Here is a 20,392-nt window from a genome sequence, read left to right on the forward strand (position 1 = left end):
CCTATCCGGATAAATACACCCCCCGGTTGGTGGCCAAACCAACCGGTGTCTAGAATATACAGTGCTGTGACTAAATCATGCTAATATGCTCAATACGAAAACTGGCAAGAAGACCAGTGCTTTGGCCGAAGCCAGATGCAAGGGCGTACAATGCCGAACCACGATCAATTAGATCGAACACACGACAAAGGAGTTGATGTGTTGCCTGGATCCAAGGTCCACAGATATACAACATATGTAAGCCTGCTCTACATGTCTATCAATAACTTATCATCATGTAAGCAATAAGATATAGATGAACGAACGATAAACAAAGGTAACCGACATGTAGAGACTACGATGCTGATATAGAAGAACAGAGAAAAGCGAAACGATCTCACCGACTACCAGCTCGAAGCACCCATCTGTCACTATCGCGTCGGAAACCTGGGTATGCAACAGGCCAACCGGACCTACGAAGATCCACCGGATTAGTACCCAACCCACAAACCCAAAATACATTACTCACAAACCCCATACCAATCCCCGAAATCGGTTTTCTTAAACTAATTACCGTAACTCACCGGAAGTCCCGAAAATCACACCGGACGCCGTCGGGACTTACTATGTGTCCCGAAACTCACCGACTCATGCCACGAGTCACCCACTGCCACAAAACACACCAATTTGGATGTCTTGGCAGCAAACACAAGATTACACAACTAAACAATTATCGTTGGATAATTGTTCGGATCCAAGTTCCCGGAAGTGTCCATTTCGACACCAGAACCCACCGTCGCTCATCCGTCATCTCCAAACCCATGATAAGACGATGGTGACCAGCCGACAAGGCTCAGCGACAACTCTCAGGGCAAACAAACACCGTTGGATGAAATCTGAACTGAAACCGTGTTCCGCCAGCGAATTTCGCCGAAGTACGCACCGAAATCGACCTAAACTCGCGCGCGAGGACGACAGGAATCGACCGGGACGGTCGTCGGGGCTTCGGGGGAGGGCGGCTCGGCCGTCCCTAGGTGGTGGCGGCGCGACTTATGGGAGCTAAAGCTCGCTCGGCCCGAGTTGGCCCAGTCCGACCGCAAGCTGCCTGGGCGGCAGCGGCGGCTCGCAGGGGCTGCGGCGACTGGCGGGGGAGGTCGCCGTTGCTCCAGGGGAGGCGCTGGTGAGGGGCCGGAGGGGGAAGGACACCTCACTTGCTCTCGGCAGGGATGGGAAGCCGAGTGCATGCAATGTGAGGGAGAGGGAGAGAAAGAAAGCCTTCTCCGACGGTCGGCGGCGTGCGCAGGCAGCGTGGGCAGGCGGCTGGGGCGCGCGCGGCTGTGACACCCCAATAGTCCCACATCGGATGGGAAAGGGGTTGTCATTGGGTTTATAAGAGACTTAGACACTAGTAATAATAACTGGGCTTAAGCATTTTGGGCCGGTTGTTGGGCCCAACGAGTTATTGTTGCTAGTGGCTGGGTCGTTACAGCGGCGCACTCAGGGAAGGGAGCAGAAGCGGCTGGGAGTCAGCTGGGGGCTAGGGTTAGGGTTTCCCTGGAGCAAAACCCTAGAAGACTATATATACATAAGGTAAAAATGCACAATAGTCCCCGAAAAACCCCATGTTTAGAACCGAGTCCCTTACGGCGTGAGTAAAACGCACGAATACTCCTCCATGCCCGATCTCTCGCGAAACGGTACATAAAATGTCGAGCTTTTTGCAAAATTACCGTTTTGCCATTAATGACCCCTCCTCGATTAACGCACGATATCCGGAGATCCGTCTGTCAGATTTGTGAACGGATCACACCAGTACGATCAGCATGATAGAGATAACAAACTCACAATTTTGTTTCGCCTCGTTTGGTTACGGATTCGCGACAAAACCCATCATCTCTCGAAATGGCGAAATTACACACAAATACATATATAATATATGTATTTCCATATTTCTCAAAATCCATGCATCAAACCTAAAATCCATCGGCGTCAATGATTCCAGAATAGCCAAATCATTAAAAACGAGCTATTGGATCGTTATGAACGAAGTCCGATACGTGCTAGAAGCCATCTTTACACTTTGGCCTCTCCGGAAACTCAGGTTACTATTCACTTTAAGTAAAAAGTAAAGATCGCGTAAAAACTCTATTCTAACTCATTTTGCCCCGAAACTTGATGAGTACTTTTGTAATTAAATTACACACAAAAACATCGTCAACGGAGAGTTTAGCTACACTGCCAAAATCTCAGTCCTTACAGTAGCATGCTACTTTTTCTAAAAAAAAAACTTATATTATATGCACATAATATAATTTCTTAGATATTTATTTTGATAATTTAGTTTAATATTTAGTAAATTAAATAATCGGGCTCGATTTTATAATTTCATATATGGGTTTCAGTATTTTATTCTGGTACGGTTTCATATTTGAATTTTTATTCTAGATCGGATTCGAGTATGATTTCAAATTTCGTTTTTTTATTCGTGCCTGGTTTTGGATTTTGTAACATATATGTAGGAGAAAATCTATCTGTGTAACACTCACACCATATCATCTATGTCTAATCAATCATATCTCTTCTTTTGAGAGAATAGTACAATAAAAATATTTTTTTTAAAAAACCATGATAAGATGACTGAACCCTAAGGAAACTTTTTGATTGGTTGGGATCACTACATAAGCAATATAAGTGTTGCATTATAAAATTTTCCCGAATGGAAGGACCTAGGTGGCTACATATATGTATGAAAAACTCTAGAATATAATACTTATATTGCTGATGTGCAGACCGCACCAATCAAAAAGCTTTCTTGGGGTTCACCCATCCTATCATGACTTTTGGAAAATTATTTTTATTGTATTTTTTTTCTTGAAAAAATATATTATTAATTGGGAACAGATGACGTGGTACAAGTATTATACAATAGAGTTTCTCCTGTATTTGGCCTTGTACTTTTCTCTCTAGGATCTTCCAATAATTGTGGAAGAAGCCAAATAGTTGGAAACATTGTGACATAACCTGCCTTGTACGAAACCATCAAACTTATTTATTTTTTTCTCCTATGATTAGTCAAACATTTCACACATCCTTGAAAACTTTTTTCATGGATAATGCTATGCCTAGGACACTTTTATCTCTCTATCATGAAAATTTAAGATTTGATTGGTGAAAGCGATACATGAAAAACGGGACGGATCCTTGGAGGGAGTATCTCACCTTTCGCTTTATTTTTTATCTGATTATAATAGATTTGGAGCGAGTTAATCTTAATATTATTTTTGGCCCTTATTATTTTATTTGGAACAGATCGCACTGAGACAAATTTTTGTCGAACATTTGGTGACGTGAATCGAAGTGGATTAAAGGACGAAAGAGGTCTCCCGTCTTCCACTTCATTTACTTGACAGATCAAGACAGATTCGAGGTGAGTTATATTTTTTTTATATATATTTTTGGTTTCGGGACGAGAATTCTTCAACCTGACTCTATTTGTGTTTCTAGTTAGAACTATGGACTACTTGGATTTGACTATTCAATATTTTAAAATTTTGATTTTACTATTTAACTTTCCAATTTATTTGATTTGAGTCTATGAACGACACTCTGACTATAAAATTTAAGCTAATTATTTATTTTAATGAACTTATAACTGTGAGAATTGTACGAAATTTATAACTATATATTTTTGTGAAGATAAATAATAAATTCAAATTTTGAAGTCAAAGTGTAAATCAAATAAATTAAAAGGTTAAGTAACCAAATCCAAAGCGTCCATAATTTTAGTAAGTTTCATACATTTTTATCCAAAAAAAATGTTATTATAAGAATGATTTTTTGACTACGCTTTGAAAATGCGTCCTCAAGTGTCCACACTATATATAGAGCAACTATAACGCTTCAAAAAATATCATTGTACAAAGCAAGATATCTTCACCGTTCCCTACTGTTGCAAATCAATTTATTGAAAGATTAATTGTACTATTATTTTAAATTTTTCGATGCTTTGAAGCGTCAGAATTTTTTATTTTTCTCTACTTTAAAGTGTCAGAATATATTTTAGTGATGAATGACATAAACATCGGTATGTATGTGGCAACTCTTTATTTGCCGACGCTGTCCGTGATCTTTTTTGTGTGACGATAAACTAGTTTAAAATGCATTTATACACCGTTACTTACTGAAAAATACATTCTTAAATGTTGTTTTTCTTGTAGTGTCTAAGGCTTAGTTTATGATTGTATTGTCAAATGTATATCTCCTTTTATGTTTTAAATTTAATTATTATAAGGCCTAATTTGAAACTAGGTTGCCAAATATATTTGTTTTTTAATACTTTATATGCCATTATGAGTTGCTAAAAGAATGCATTACATGTAGCAAGAATGTATGAAGAAGTCTGTATTTTTGGCAAGTTATATCACCATAATTTTTATGTTCTGAATTGCTAAAAAAATGCATTATATGCAGTAAAAAAAAAAAAGAAAAACTTCAAATACCGGTCTTGTGGTTTTTTTTTTTTCACTTTAGTACCATGTGGTTTAAAGTATATCAAGTTAGTACTCTGTGGTTTCTCACTTTACACTTTAGTATCCTGTGGTTTAAAGTGTATCAAGTTAGTACCCTGTGATTTCGCACTTTATCACTTTAGTACCCTGTGATTTTGCACTTTATCATTTTAGTACCCTGTGGTTTAAAAATCATAGGGTACTAACTTGATACAAAATAAAATCACAGAATACTAAGTTGATACAAAAATAAAATCACAGAGTACTAACTTAATACACTTTAAACCATAGGGTACTAAAGTGATAAAGTGAGAAACCATAGGGTACTAACTTGATACACTTTAAACCACAAGGTACTAAAATGAAAAGTGCAAAACCACTGGGGTGATTTTTGAAGATTTTCCAAAAAATATGAAGAGAATTTATTTTTTATAATTTTAACAAGCAACATCACTGCGATATTTATGATTAGACTATAAAATAGAAAATATATATATCATTATATTCTTCATTAATACAACTACTTTTGGCCTAATTATAGCCCCTAGGTAGCTAGCTTTTAATGCCACAGTGACGTTCAACGGTCCCCATTTTTTTAAAAAATATATATACCATTCTAATTCTTATTTAATTTGTTTTTCCTATAATGTCATTTATATTGACAATGGCCTATTTAACAAAATATAGGATTAAATACATTCAGATCTCTACAAATATAATAAATTATAAATATATTTTTATAAAGTTCAGCTTTCATATATTGTTCCTATAAAAGTTCTAATATTTTTAAATATATCTTTCTAGTTTATTACCGTTATAGATTATTTATGTTTTAACAATAAATAAGGGAAATGTTAATTTTGTCTTCATAAATATATTTCTTTAAAAGTCATAAAAGTATAATATAAGAGGGGTAAAAATATATGAAAGTTGAACTTTGTAGAGATATATTTGCAATTTACTATATTTGTAGAGACCTGCATGCAATTAATCCTAAAATATAATTACATGATAGATAAAGAAAGGCCAATTTGCATAAAAAATCTAGTAATTNTTTTTTTTTTTTTTTTTTTTTTTCTCTTGTTCTTTTTTTCTTTCTCTTCCCAGAGAGCGGCAAAGGCGGAAACGCCACCCCCCCTGCCCCGGCGATGTTGCCCTCGCTCGCTTTGGCGACGTTGCCGGCGACGAGCCCGGCTTCCCCGCCTCGACCTCTCCCCCGACCCCTCCTACCGCGCTCTCGCCCAGGCCTTCTGCCGCCACGGCCAGGCCCGCTCCGCCGCCTCCCTGCTCGACGACATGCTCCACCGGGGTCTCCTTCTTCCTTCTCCTTCTCCGTTGGCGCGCCAACGCGAGACGACAACGGAGGGATTCGGACTCGGCCCGGAGCCAGTCAGAGTGGCGGGGGAGGAACGTGGAGAGGTGGGCGGCACCGCCGAGCCACTCGGCGAGCTCACGGTTCTCAGCGCGGAGGCGCGCGAGGCGGCTCCAGAGCTCCTCGAGGTGGAAGAAGGAGGAAAAAAAAAAGAAGAAGAATAAACCGAGGGGAAGAAGGATGAAGAAAAAAAAAGAGAATAAACTGAGGGAAAGAAGAAGAAAGAAGAAGAGAATAAAAAATAGTGTAAATTTCACTCAAATAGTACAACGTTTGTCTAAAAAGTGTAATTTTTGTCATCCCAAATGGTGTAAATTTTACCTAAATAGTGCAACGTTCGCCTAAAGAGTGCAACTCTCGTCCCAAAGAGTGTAATTCTATCTCAAATAGTGTAAATTTTATATAAAACAGTGCAATTTTTTTTAAAATTGCACTCTTTGAGACAGAACTGTATTGTTTGGGTGAAATTTACACCATTTCTCTTTTTTTTTTGTTCTTCCTCCTCTTTCTCCTCCTTCTCCTTCAATGCTCGCCATGTACAAGAACCCCAACCATGGCTCGTCCCATCCCAGCACCCCTGTCGCAGCATCACTCCCTGTGATGCCCCAACTTCCCAGGGGGTTACCCATCCTAGGACTACTCCCGTCCTAGCACGCTTAACTCTCTTAACCTCTTGGGCCTTGCCACCACCCAAAATGCTTAAGCCGGGTTAAGAGTTTAGCCATATTATATCTCACATATAGGACTCTCTGGGGTCTCACACTCCCTCACCCACAAGGGCCTCAAAATCCGTGCTTACTACAGAGCGGCCATGGGAAACGGTGGAGGAAAAATGGCGCTCGCCGTGGTGCTCTTCATGTTGGGGAGCGTCGAGGTGAGCGTGCCGGCAAGGGCGACGCCGGAGAAGGAGGAGGGGGCTGGCGGTGGGTTTGGCCATGCCGTGGGTGGTGATATTGGTGGCGGGATTGGGTCGGCGGGGAGGCCGCGGTGGAGCATGTCGTCGAGCAAGGAAGCGATGGAGCGGGCCTGGGCGAGGGCGCGGTAGGAGGAGGGGTCGGGGGAAAGGCCGAGGCGAGGGAGGNCGTGGTGGAGCATGTCGTCGAGCAAGGAAGCGATGGAGCGGGCCTGGGCGAGGGCGCGGTAGGAGGAGGGGTCGGGGGAAAGGCCGAGGCGAGGGAGGCAGGCTCGTCGCTGGCGACGTCGCCGGGGTCGGGGGGTGGCGTTTCCGCCTCCGCCGCTCTCTGGGAAGAGCAAGAAAAAAGAACGAGAGAAAAAAAAGAGGAAGGAGAAAAATGTACAAGGGTATTTTAGTTAGTTTGCTGAAAAATCGGACCGAATCTGCAAAAACGAAAAAGATAGCCCACTTATGCAAAAGCCCAAAATTAGTGGATTTTTATGCAAATTAGCCATAAATAAAATTCTTTATCCCCGATTTATTTATTTATTTATTTTTCCTCAAATGATGGTTTTGTTTTACTATATTTGTAGGGACCTGCATGCAATTAATCCCCAAACACAATCTCCTTAAATCATTTCGAGCCGAACATAATCTCCCTAAAATCTGTACGGATCAGTAGTAAATTTTTTCGAACCCAGAAAATTTGATTTGGTTTGAGAATCGCCAAAAAATCAAATCCAACACAACCGATTACACCCCTACTGAGATGAGCCACCACTTATTAGGGCGGTCAACGAGCTGAACAAGAGCGAGCTCGTTAAAATATTGAGTTGATAAATCCAGCTCGTGTTCGACTTATTTATTAACGAGTCGAACATGAGATCGCTCGCGAACAGCAAGTTAGATTGTCAGCCTTACTGCTGGGGTAAAAAGTTGAAAGAAAATTAGAAAATTAGAATCTTAATCTAATGATTAATTTACAAAATATCAGTCTCTTTACATTTAGAATGGCCTAAAATTCAAATATTACTAATTTCTAAGATATATATATATATATATATATATATATATACCCAATTATATATATTATATATAGAGAGAGAGAGGAGAGAGTAGAGAGAGAGAGAGAGAGAAAGAAGAGAGAGAGAGTCCGGCTACTAGTAGCAAGCGCTTGTACTATTGAATTTTCTACCGTTAGATCTACCCTTTGATCATTTTCATCCATTAGATTATATTATTAAACCAACCACCCACTCAACCTAGAGAACCAATATCAATTTAACTGGGGACCACTATCATCTTAACCGCACATCCTTTTCATCAACGGCCGCAAAACTCAAGTACCAAGGGCTTGGTACTATTGATAGTATAGTAGCATAATTATATAATAATAATATATATATATAATATATATATATATATATATATATATATATATATATATATATATAAAACTAGCGTGGAATACTATCAATTGCACCAAACTATTGGTGCTATTAGTTTTGAGCTCTTGGATTGAAAAATATGCGGTTAGGATGATGTGGCCCCCAGGGTGAGTGGGTGGTAATTGAATAGTATAATTTAACGGATAAAAATAATCAAAGGGTTAAATCTAACGGGTGAAAAACTTGATAGCACCAAATCCTTGGTGCTATCGATAGTATTCCAGCCGGACTCTATATATATATATATATATATAGAGAGAGAGAGAGAGAGAGAGAGAGAGAGAGAGAGAGAGAGAGAGAGAGAGAGAGGCTACTATGTTTCTAGCACGGAGCCTTCCGTGCTTCCAGCTTGTTTTCCATATTGCGACTTTCGAATTGTCGATTAGCTCCGTTAAATTTGATCTAGAGTATTTGAAGTATCTAGAAAATAAATTATGCGATTTTTCGATATTATTTGCCTAGTGAACAAAGGGGTTCAAAATCAACGGTTGAAAATAAAAATCTTACAAAACGTGATAATATGACATTAAAAATCAGCGGCTGAAAAGAAAAATCTTACAAAACGTGATAATATGACATTAAAATTTTAGATCAAAGATATTAATCTTGTTTTATATAGTATAAAAAATTTTCTATCAAAATTTCACATGATTTGGATATTTCTATACCGTTAAACTTGCAAATGGCTCACTACGGCCTTTAAAATTATTGATTTTGAGCCCCTTCAATCACTAGGAAAATGATATCGAAAAATCATAAAATTTATTTTCTAGGTACTTCAAATATTCTAGATCAAGTTTAACGGAGCCGATCGACGATTTAAAAGTCGCAACATCGAAAATGATGTGGAAGCATGGAAGGCTCCGTGCTTCTAAAAGCATAGTAGCCTCACTCTATATATATATATATATAGTTGAGCCTGAATACTATCGATTGCAAACTGGCTCCGTTACCACCCATTTGTTTTGAACGATAGAGCCTCCAAATCGACGATCGGCACCGTTGAACATGATCTGTACCACTTGAAATGTTTAGAAATCAAATTTCATATATTTTTATCGACTATATAGGGTCGAATACAAGTGAGCCGATCCCAGATCGCGTTCGGCTCGTTAAGATTTTGAGCTAAAAAATTTAACTTATATTTACTTATTTATTAAACGAGAGATCTATTTTGAACTCATTTTGAGCCGAACACCGATGGGAATAGAATATTATCCTACATATCTGGATAAGTCCAAACTTATTAATAACAGCATTTTGTTTCAGGGTCAAACAAACAGGTAAGGCATTGAATTCATATCTCCAAAAGCATTTAATGCAGCGAGTTGGACTGGGCTACTATTAGTAGCAAAATCCCATTGTTGCTATCAGTTTTTTAGCCTTTGGATCAACTCTTTTCATTATTTCTAACCATTGGATTAAATACTATAACCCAGTGGGCACCACTCAACCCTAGGGGGACCACTCAACTCTAACCGACTAATATCATCCTGACCCTACAATTTTTCATCCAAGGATTAAAAACTTGGTAGCAAAAAGAACGTTTTACTATTAATAGTATTCCAGTATAATTCTTAATGCAGTTATATATACGTGTATATTTTTTATTCATTATTCATAGAATAATTGATATATATAATATATAGATATATTTTATAGAATACTACACCTCGTGGTTCATTCTTTAATATGAATTTGATCTACCCACTTCCATTGTAAGTTTCATCCATATTTGAGTAGAGATATCATCAATTGATACAATTTTCAGAATTTTATTTAAATTTAAATTCAAATAAAGCAAATTTATTTTAACATAAAAATAAAAAAGAAAAAGTTGATGAATTTGAATTCATGTGTAGATTTTGTCTGTACGCAATTCAAATCCGAATTGATTTTTTATATATTGCATAGTATTATATATAAATATTTAATATTGTTTTTGAATTTATATTTTAATTGGTTGGCATTTTTTGCTGTATTACGTATAATTTAATGTTAATATAATATCAGAATAAAAAATTTTAAGTTTGAGTCGCATCAGATTCCTAACATTGTTAATTTTTTTATATTTAATTCAAGTCCGTATTTTAGGCATATCAAAATATTTCAAGTCGATATGCGAAGGAAAATGTTGAGAAATAAACATTAAAAACACGTACCATTTTTCAGTAATGTGTAAGTATCCATTTACATTATATATATTTAATACAATTAAATTATATATTAAAATATTATTCATATAATTAAATATTAAAATCGTGGCTCATTCTATAATACGAAAAGAACCATGCATACGTGCGTTTTCACCATACACTTCGCTTATATTTGACTAAATAAAAGGGGTAGTAATCCAAATTAAGTTAATTAATTAGAGTATAATTTATAACCTTAATTGTATTTATTTAGAATACTATTAGTAGTAGGATTAAAAGGTTTGAGAGTTAGAGTACCACGTGTACATGTGGGTTGGTGTCATATATAAATTATAATAATTATTAAAGCTTGGAATTATTATGAATAAAATATTAGTTTAGTTTATAGTTTTTTTACGCTAAAATATAGAAATTTTTTTTTTATAAATATTTGCTTTCTGTTTTTTTTTTTACTTTAAAAAATTTATATTTTCTCTCATCAAAATTTTTAAGTTGATGTAGCTAATTAACCCTACTCTTTCCATTTATTTCTTAAAATTTATGTCTGAAAATACTAAAAAAATGCTCTTAAATATTTTATTTTTATTTTTTTTTGTTTCAGAATAAGTATGGACAATTAGATCATTCATTCTTTTCATTAACGCCATAATTTTCTGAAAATATTTTGTAAAATTTTAAGAAGACTAAATATAAGTTTTAAAAGTCAGGACAGAAAGTGAAAATAGAAATATTTACAAAAAAGAAAATTCTCTATATTTTAACCTTTTTTTTATATTATTTCCCGATTATTCTCTAATGTGATTTGAATCCTAGATTATATAAGTAGTATCAGCACAAATATCGATTGTCGTAATATTGATTCCTATAATATTAACACGTCTAGGTTTTGAATTATATAACGGGTATCAGTATGAGTATCGAATTTTATAATTGGTATCAGCACGAATAAAGAAAATTCTCTATATTTTAACCTTTTTTTTATATTATTTTCTGATTATTCTCTAATGTGATTTGAATTCTAGATTATATAAGTAGTATCAGCATAAATATCGATTATTGTAATATTGATTTCTGTAATATCAACACGTCTAGGTTCTGAATTATATAACGGGTATCAGTATGAGTATCGAATTTTATAATTGGTATCAGCACGAATATCGATTCGGTTTTGATTCGTCTACGCGTATGGGTTGGTACTCTATGTATTTAATTAATTAATTAATAGAGTTGAGAATAATACTCCATGTAGGCTGTAGCCAGTTGGAATTATTATAAATTATAAATAAAATATTATTTTAGCTTGTAGCTTTTGCTTCCTTCTTATTCTATTTTTGTATTTATTCTCTAACATGATTTGAATTCTAAATTATAAAACTGGAACCAGAATGAATATCGATTCCTACAATTGGTATCAGAGCAAATATCACTTTAAACAATTTGTAGGTAAAAATTTAAAATCAAATAAAATTAAAATTAAAATATATATTTAATATTAAATTCAAATTTAATTGTTTGTTATAATTAATAAAAAGTTAATACAAATAACTAAATATTAGTAGATAATATCGAGATAATCTGAAAATATTTACCTAAACAAATATGGAGTAATAATTGACAAAAAAAAAGTTACTCGTTAGAGAAAAAGAGATATTAAATGCTTATTTTATAAATATTTAAACACCGTTCTCTAACAGATTAAATTTTTAGAATACAGCGGCTGTTTTGTATTATTTAACATGGTAGGGAACAATGTTTAAATATTTTTATATTTAACATTATTGATAGATCCAAATTCAAAATACGTGTTTTTATATATACTATACGTATATAGTGATACATTTACAATTAATCTTTAATTGCATATTTTTGCTTGATCTCTGGTTACCTCTCATCAAATTGGATAACTAAATTTTATAGGAACAAATATTTTATATATATATATAGAGTAAGGCTACTGTGCTATTAGGAGCACAGCAGCCCTTGTACTCCTAAGTTTTTAACCGCCCGTCAAATTTGATAGGTGGTTAGGATGAAAGAGAAAAGAGAAATTGAAGAGAAATTAGAGAGAAATTGAAGAGAAATTAGATTTCTCAATTTCTCTTCTATTTCTTTTTTCTCTTTCACTCTAACCATCCATCAAATTTGACGGGCGGTTANAGAAAAGTAATTGGAGAGAAATTAGGTTTCTCAATTTCTCTTATCTTTGAATTTCTCTCCAATTTCTCTTCTCTCATTCACCCTAACCACCCATCAAATTTGATGGGCGGTTAAGAACTTAGGAGCACAAGGACTGCTGTGCTCCTAATAGCACAGCAGCCCTACTATATATATATATATATATATATATATATATATATAACATTATTATTTTTTAGGTATATATGTGCAATTAACAAAATATCTTATCCAATAATAATTCAAGATTAAACAAAAGTTTTTTTCTTTTCGGTTGCCAAACACTCCAAACATGCACTTTTGATTCTGTAGGTATTTTTGGGATGCGAATTCAGATTCGAATATACGTCGAATGCTAAATTTTCACTTCTATATTAGTATCCTATTGAATCCGGCGCTGATTCGATCAGAGTTTATTCTAACCACTTTCACCCCTAATCCAGAGCTATCACAATTAGTAATTAATTGTAATTATGACATCTTGATTACGGTATAATGACTTTTAACAACTTTGTTATTTTGACAAGTATACAATAAAATTAGGGGCAATTGCATATATACCCCTCGAAAGTTGTGGACAAAAGCGAACTGTTAGAAAGATACCCATATAGTTAGATTTTATTAGTGAACTATTATAAACAGTAGTTATTTCTGTAAAATTACTATTTTACTCTTTCAAATGTACTATTCTATCGTCATCAAAAATTTTTTTATTTAAATTATGGATAAAAGAGATATTTTGATCTTTTTTTACAACTCTAATTGAAATTTAATTCGAAATAATTTAATGGATATTAACACCAGAGCTAGCTTTGAAGAACGGAGAAATATACGAAGAATATATTTAAAACAAAAAAAAAGGGTATATAAGATATTTGAAATTTTTTGAAGGGTATATAGGTAATTATTCCATAGAATTAATTGATAGTTCAATTTTTACAGTTGGGAAGATCCTAGAAATCTCCAAACTTTCTCCTTTGAACTTTGACTCTTTCCTTCTAAGTGTTATTGCCAAATTTAATAAAGGTGAAAATGGATTGGGACCCCTTAATTACTGGCTATTTAGATTCTCATCCCTAGATAAAATTGTTCAAAAAATTACATCAACTATCGACGACTTTGAGTTGGCTCCTCAACTTTTCAAAATTTTGAGTTTAGTATTCAATTTTTTAATTTGTTTGATTTGATATACTTCATGCAATTTTTGCAACTATAAATTAATTAAAATAATTAACTAGCTTAATTTTAAAGTTTAAGACTTAATTAGTTTGGTATTGATGCCCATCTGACGTTATTAGATAAAATGAATATACGTTCTCTAATGGGACCGCAGAAAATATATCGTAATCGACTTATCGCGATATAGAAAACACAATATAATATACGGAAATAAATAGAATATTTATTCATCGTATTTTTTCACCGCACGTAATGCAATATTCTCACAATCCCAAACGAAGCCAAAATATCACTGACTGACTTAATCAAACAAATTGAAATCAAAATTTAAAAAAATTGAATGATCAACTCAAAATGCGGAGGTATTTTAGAATCGCCTATAGTTAAGGGTTCTCCATACATTTTCACCCGTTTATTTTAGATATATATGGGGATGGGTCATTTTGGTTTGGGTAAAATTTAAGAAAAATTTCAAAAACCACTCATGTGATTTCGTATTTATTTATTTTAGCATTCTGTAGTTTAAAGTGTATCAATTTAGCATCCAATAATTTTATTTTTCTCTTTTTATTATCCCATCCACTAATCTTTTTTTCGTTAAATAAAGTTAAAACTAAAAGGTGCTAAAGTGAATATTCGATAAATCTAGGAGGGTATCTGAAGTTTTTTGTACATAATTTATCGAAATATTAACGAAGAAATTAACTGACGAAAAGAGAAAAATAAAACCACAAGATTGATACAATTTAAACTACAAAGTATTAAAGTGAGAAAGTGCGAAACCATAGGGATGGTATTTGAAGTTTATTCTAAAATTTATTAGAAGTTTTTGAATGGTCAATATCCTTACCCATATCCATGCACGAGTGGGTGAATAAAAGGGTGGTAATTCAGCTTGTTGTTCGCGAGCCAGCTATTTTTCGGCTCATTTATTACGTTTAATAAACGAGCCAAATACGAGCTGGGGTCAGCTCGCTCGTGTTCGGCTCGATAACAGCTAGAATACATATATTTTATATTTATATAATTTATATAATTTATATTTTTATATATAAATAAATAATTATATATAATATATATTTTTATTATTTAATTTTTAGCAAAATAAAAATATAAATGCGAGCTTAATTATAAAAAGACTCATTCATATGTAAAATTTCAACTATTAAATCAAAGTTTAACGGATAAGATTTTATAAATTTATTTTTTATTATATTTTAATCTAATTTTTTTAACTTATTGTTGCCCGTGGCCAGTCTGTGAGCCAGCTGTATTCGGATGTGTTATTAACGAGCCGAACACGAGCTGAATTTTTCGGCTTGATACTTTAACGAGCCAGCTCGTGTTCGGCTCGTTTACACCCCTAGGTGAATATGCAGGTTATTCGTAAGATGTTCTCCTTTTTATTTTTATTTTTTGTGTTCTTATATTTTTCAAACATAAAATACATATATATATAATTTTAAAAAACCATAACACAATATATATGTTTAAAATATTACAATATATAGTATAAAATATAAAATCTTAAAAAATAATACTAAGAAAAATCAACAAAACAATATTAACTAATTTTATTTATAAATTTGTATATGTCAGTATCTTCAGATACTTATAGGTCGCTCAAAATATTCAAATTTGTGACTTATCCATTACAGTATACGATATATATCCCATCAATTTAAAAATAAATAAATAAATAAGAAAAATCCACACCAAATCAAGGAGAATTTCAACCATATCAAGTCCCATGTGACATTCAAAATGGGGACAAAATAAAAAAACAAATAAAAACAAATAAAATATGTCGCATTCAAAATTAATGTGAACAAATAAAATAAAATAAAATAAAATAATATTAATTTATATTAATAAATTATAAAATAAAATACGCATTAAAACACCCCATTTGACTACGAAGTTCAAACTATGTATTGTGAACGCCGCAACAACGCCGGAGCCTACAAATACTATTCACATGGGGGTGAAAATTGCGCCGAGACCCCTCGGCATTAAAATGTTGTGAAACAGCCCCTAAACTATTTTATTGTTTTGATTTGATTTTTTTTTTTTTTTTGGAATTAAATTGAGAATTTGTTAGCTATCAAATATTGACATTTACAAATTTAAAAACTTTTTTAAAAAAGAAGCAATTATTTTGATTTGACGTTTTTTTGTGAATTGAATTGACTTGAATTGAGAATCAATTAAAAGTCTACGGCTTTGTCCACTATCAAAAAATTCGTTGTAATTCATTCGGTTGAAAAAATTTATATATTTCGAAAACAAAAAAAACATCTAAATTAATTGTTTTGGTTTTGAGCTAATTTTTTTCCGCTTCACAATTTTGTCATCGAAATCGTTGAGGGACCAGTTTCAAAATATCCTCTAGATGAGGTACTTTTCTACAACTTTGCCTTATCTCTCATATAATACTACTACACACTTTCTATATAAACACATCTAACCCCCCCCCTCCTCTCCTCAGCTTTTCATATCTCACAAGCATTATAAACAACAAGTATTACGCAACTGCAGAAATGAATACAACTACAAATTACGATAAAACCGCGCCAGAATCCGGCGGCGGCGCGGCTCCGTCGACGCTGCCCCCGAACTTCTTCCGCCTGGATTTGATCCTCCGGCTTTTCGTTTTCGCATCGACGGTTTCAGCACTCGTAGTTCTGGTCACCAGCAAGGATACAGAGACGATCGCGACCGGCTTCCCCCCGCCGTTCGCGTCCGTGACCCGCGACGCTAAGTTCAATTACTCGCCTGCGGTTATGTAAGTCGAGTATTATCGATCTGTTTAAACATTCTTTTTAAAAGTATATCTTGAGCAATCATCAACGATCATGTATACGAGACGTGCATGGAATAGTAGTTAGGTTTTTATAGGTTGAATTTTATTTTGATTTAAAGTTTTATTTTAAGAAAACTTTTGAGAGAAATTAATCTTACTATTGGTGATCATGGTAGTTAATTCTTTAAAAAATAATACTTGCTATTTCAAAAAACTTTTTTTTTTAATTTTTTTTTTTTGAATCAGCTATTCAAGCTTTCAAAATTTTGATTTTTCTAGCAAATCTCTTGATTTTTTTGATTTGAAGCAGTTAACGATATTTGGACTTCAAATTTAAGCTAATTATTTACTTTAATAAATTTATAGTTTCGAGAATTATGTGAAGTATTCTAGCTAAATCTGTAAAAGTAAATAATATTTTTAAATTCTAAAGTCAAAGTGTTATTAGCCCACTCAAACTCAAATTAAATAAATTTTATATTGCATATATAGTAACATCAAAAAATTTAAAAAAAATTAGTAGCAAATTGAAAATGGTCTATAATTCAGACAAATTTTATATATTTTTATAAAAGAAAAATTTTAAATATCATTTCTGTTGTTTCGCACTTTTTCACTTTAGTAACTTAAGTTTAAAGTGTATCACTTTCATACCCTATGGTTTTATTTTTTTCTTTTTATTATTCCCTCCAATAATATATTTCGTTAAATCAGTGATAAAATTGAAAGTAAAGAATACTAAAGTGAATATTCGATAAACTATAGGTGGTGTATCTGAAGTTTTTTGTATATGATTTAACGAAAAGTTAACAAATTGGCTTACGAAAAGAGAAAAATAAAATCATAGAGTACTAAATTGATACACTTTAAACCATATGATACTAAAGTGGAAAAAAGTGAAACTATAAGGATGGTATTTAAAGTTTAGCTTTTTATGAAAAAACAAAAGAGAGAAAAGGACAAAATTAATGCACACATGTACCTACATAATCACTCCTTAAATGATGTTGTTTTTAGGTTTACTTTAGTAGGTGTCAAATTCTGTGACTCCTCACTTTCAAGAGGTCACTCATTTTAGGATTACTTTAGTCCTAACATACTTGACTTCCTTAAGTTCATAGGCGTAGTCACCGTTTAAAATGCTATAGCCGGATTAAGAAATTTAGTCCTATTATATCTTAACATGCTTAACTCTTTTAAGTCCATAGGCGTAGTCACCGTCTAAAATGCTATAGCTGGGTTCAGAAATTTAGTCCTATTATATCTTATATATAGAACTATCTGGAGTCTTACAGCCTCACTCCACCCATAATTTATAGTCATCAATACAAGAATCTTACTCTTCCCGCTGTATTATCTGGCTCAGTCGAGACTCATCTCATACTTCCGGCTGGTAATTAGCTCTAATACCAACTGTAACGCCTTACTTCTCATAGGGTCACTCATCCTAGAACTATTCTAGCTGTAACACGTTTGATTCACTTAATCTCCTGGGTCTAGTTACGGTCCAAAATACTATAATCGAATTAAAAAGTTTAGCCATATTATGTTTCATATATAGAACTATCTAAAATCTCACAAATTTTGAGTACGAATTGTACCGGACTTACAGTCTCATTTAATTTTACTTCGTTAAATTTATTTTTACACGAGTACTTAATTTTATTGATAAAATAAGGGATTTTTTTTGACATTACAGATATCTTCTTGTGGCGCTTGCAGTCGCAATCCTGTATAGCATCATAACAATCATCGGCTCATGCTCTCTCGCATCACGTCCTGCTCCATCAACAAAGATCCTATTCAATCTAATCGTGTTTGATACGGTGAGTTTAATGATTTAAATAAAAGAAAAAAAATTATTTTGTAAATAAAACAAGAATTAATTAGGAAAAACAAATGTACTAGGAATTCTTTTAATTTAGGTTGTTTTCATTAATCAGCAGATTTTATTAATAGTTAAAGATTAATAATAGCTGATCATAATCCAAAATTCAGTGTTTAGTAAAATAATTAAAATCAAGGTAATTAAAAGTTTGTAAAAATGTATGTGAATTACCTCGACATTTTGTTCTGGCTATCTAAATTTTGAAAAATTTTGATTTTGCTATCAAATCTTTTAATTTATTTGATATGAGTTACTTATTAACTTTTTGACTTTAAAATTCAAATGCGTTGGTTATCTATACTAGTTTAAATAGTATATTTTATGCGATTCGCGTAATCATAAATTTATCAATGTAAAATGAATTAGCTTAAATTTTATATAAAAAGAGTTACCACGTAACTTAAATCAAACAAATTATAATGTCGGGTACCAAAATTAAAATTTTGAAAGATTTAGTACTCGAAACAAAATATGCTATAGTTCAGATAAGTTTTTATACATATTTACCTTGAAACTTGATAGAGGGTCTGCGCACATGTTTCTTTTCCGCAAAAACATATAGAACTTACCTGAATTATCGACCATTTCGTATTGACCATCCGACCTTCCAAAAATTTTGATTTTACCATCCAATATTTTAATTTGTTTGATTTGAGTCAGACATGCAAGCGGTACTTTAACTTCAAAATTTAAAATAATTACTTTAATAAATTTATAGTTATAAGAATTATATAACGTATCCTTATTAAACTTGTAAACATAAACAATAAATTCAAATTTTGAAGTCAAAGTATCGTTAACAGACTCAAATCGATCAAACAAATTGAACCATTTGATAGTAAAATAAAAGTATTGAAAAATTGGATAGCCAAAGTAAAATGGTCCATATATAGTTCAGGTAAATTTTATATGTTTTTTTTTTTCTTTCTATTTGTTAAGAAAATGTATCTTATTATCTTTCTCTCTCTCTCTCTCGATTCTCTGTCTGCAGTTGATGGCTGGGATCTTGGCTTCAGCCACCGGCAGCGTAGGCTCGGTGGCGTACCTCGGCCTGAGGGGCAACACGCACACGAATTGGAACAAAGTCTGCAACGTGTTTGGAAAGTTCTGCAAACATATCGGGAGCTCCACGGTCGTTACGCTCGCGGCCACCATCGGCCTCATCCTCCTCGTCGTGCTCTCCTCCTACTCCCTCTACCGCCGCAGTCGCTAGTTTGCCTGTCCGATCGATCGGAAGCCCCCTTTTTATCGATCTCCTGATCAGTAGTGTTTGAATGTACATGTTGGTGCATGAGTGTGTTCTCATGTACATGTAAAAGTTGTTGTTGCATTACTTGGCTTGGATTTCGAGTTGTTCTTAATTTGTGTTTCATTGCTTTTGGTAAATTTGTTTAGGAACTAGTCATAATTTTCAATTTAGTACATTGTATTTGTTAAAGCGCTCAGGAAAATTCAAAAGCTTAAATTGATAGATAAACATTTGGCTAAATTACAGAAAATTTTCTTATCAAAATCCGATATTTCACTTTCCCCCCTGTCATTTAAAAACCTACACTTTGCCCTCTTGTAAAATAAAAAATATTCACAGAGGGGTACGATGTGAACTGTGATGATAAAATAACCATTTTGCCTCTCATCATTTTCCCTCTCACCATGTTTACAGGAGAAAAGGCTTAGGACATTTTTGGCATAAAAAATATATAATAATATTTTATAAACGGAACTCTAACGGATTACTAACGGCAGGGGACGAAGTGAACATTTTTTATTTTACAAGGAGGCAAAGTGTATGTTTTTAAATAATAGGGGGAAAAGTGAAAAATCGAATTTTCATAGCAGAGTTTGATATAATTTAGCCTAAAAATTTTCTTACAAATTTTGTGTTTTTTATAACATTTTTCTATTGATCGAACGAGCTCAAACTAATAATTCTAATAGTTGATATCGGCTTTTTGCAAGTTTAACGACGTAAAAATATCCATGCTCCAA

The 20,392-nt window shown here is 33.4% G+C and overlaps 1 protein-coding gene across 1 annotated transcript; it reads left to right on the forward strand.

The window, feature by feature from the left end:
* Nucleotides 16,192-19,868, forward strand: LOC109719212 (CASP-like protein 1D1). Its single transcript, XM_020245758.1, has 3 exons — nt 16,192-16,497; nt 18,215-18,341; nt 19,395-19,868. The coding sequence occupies exons 1-3, from the start codon at nt 16,253-16,255 to the stop codon at nt 19,614-19,616; spliced, it is 594 nt and encodes a 197-aa protein (XP_020101347.1). The 5' UTR covers nt 16,192-16,252; the 3' UTR covers nt 19,617-19,868.

Source organism: Ananas comosus, linkage group 13, assembly GCF_001540865.1.
Source record: "Ananas comosus cultivar F153 linkage group 13, ASM154086v1, whole genome shotgun sequence".
Lineage (NCBI taxonomy): Eukaryota > Viridiplantae > Streptophyta > Magnoliopsida > Poales > Bromeliaceae > Ananas > Ananas comosus.

Coding starts and splice junctions, on each gene's coding strand:
- LOC109719212 (XM_020245758.1), top strand. CDS start 16,253: ATGAATACAACTACAAATTACGATAAAACCGCGCCAGAATCCGGCGGC. Junction 16,498..18,214: donor AATTACTCGCCTGCGGTTAT/GTAAGTCGAGTA, acceptor TTGACATTACAG/ATATCTTCTTGTGGCGCTTG. Junction 18,342..19,394: donor ATCTAATCGTGTTTGATACG/GTGAGTTTAATG, acceptor CTCTGTCTGCAG/TTGATGGCTGGGATCTTGGC.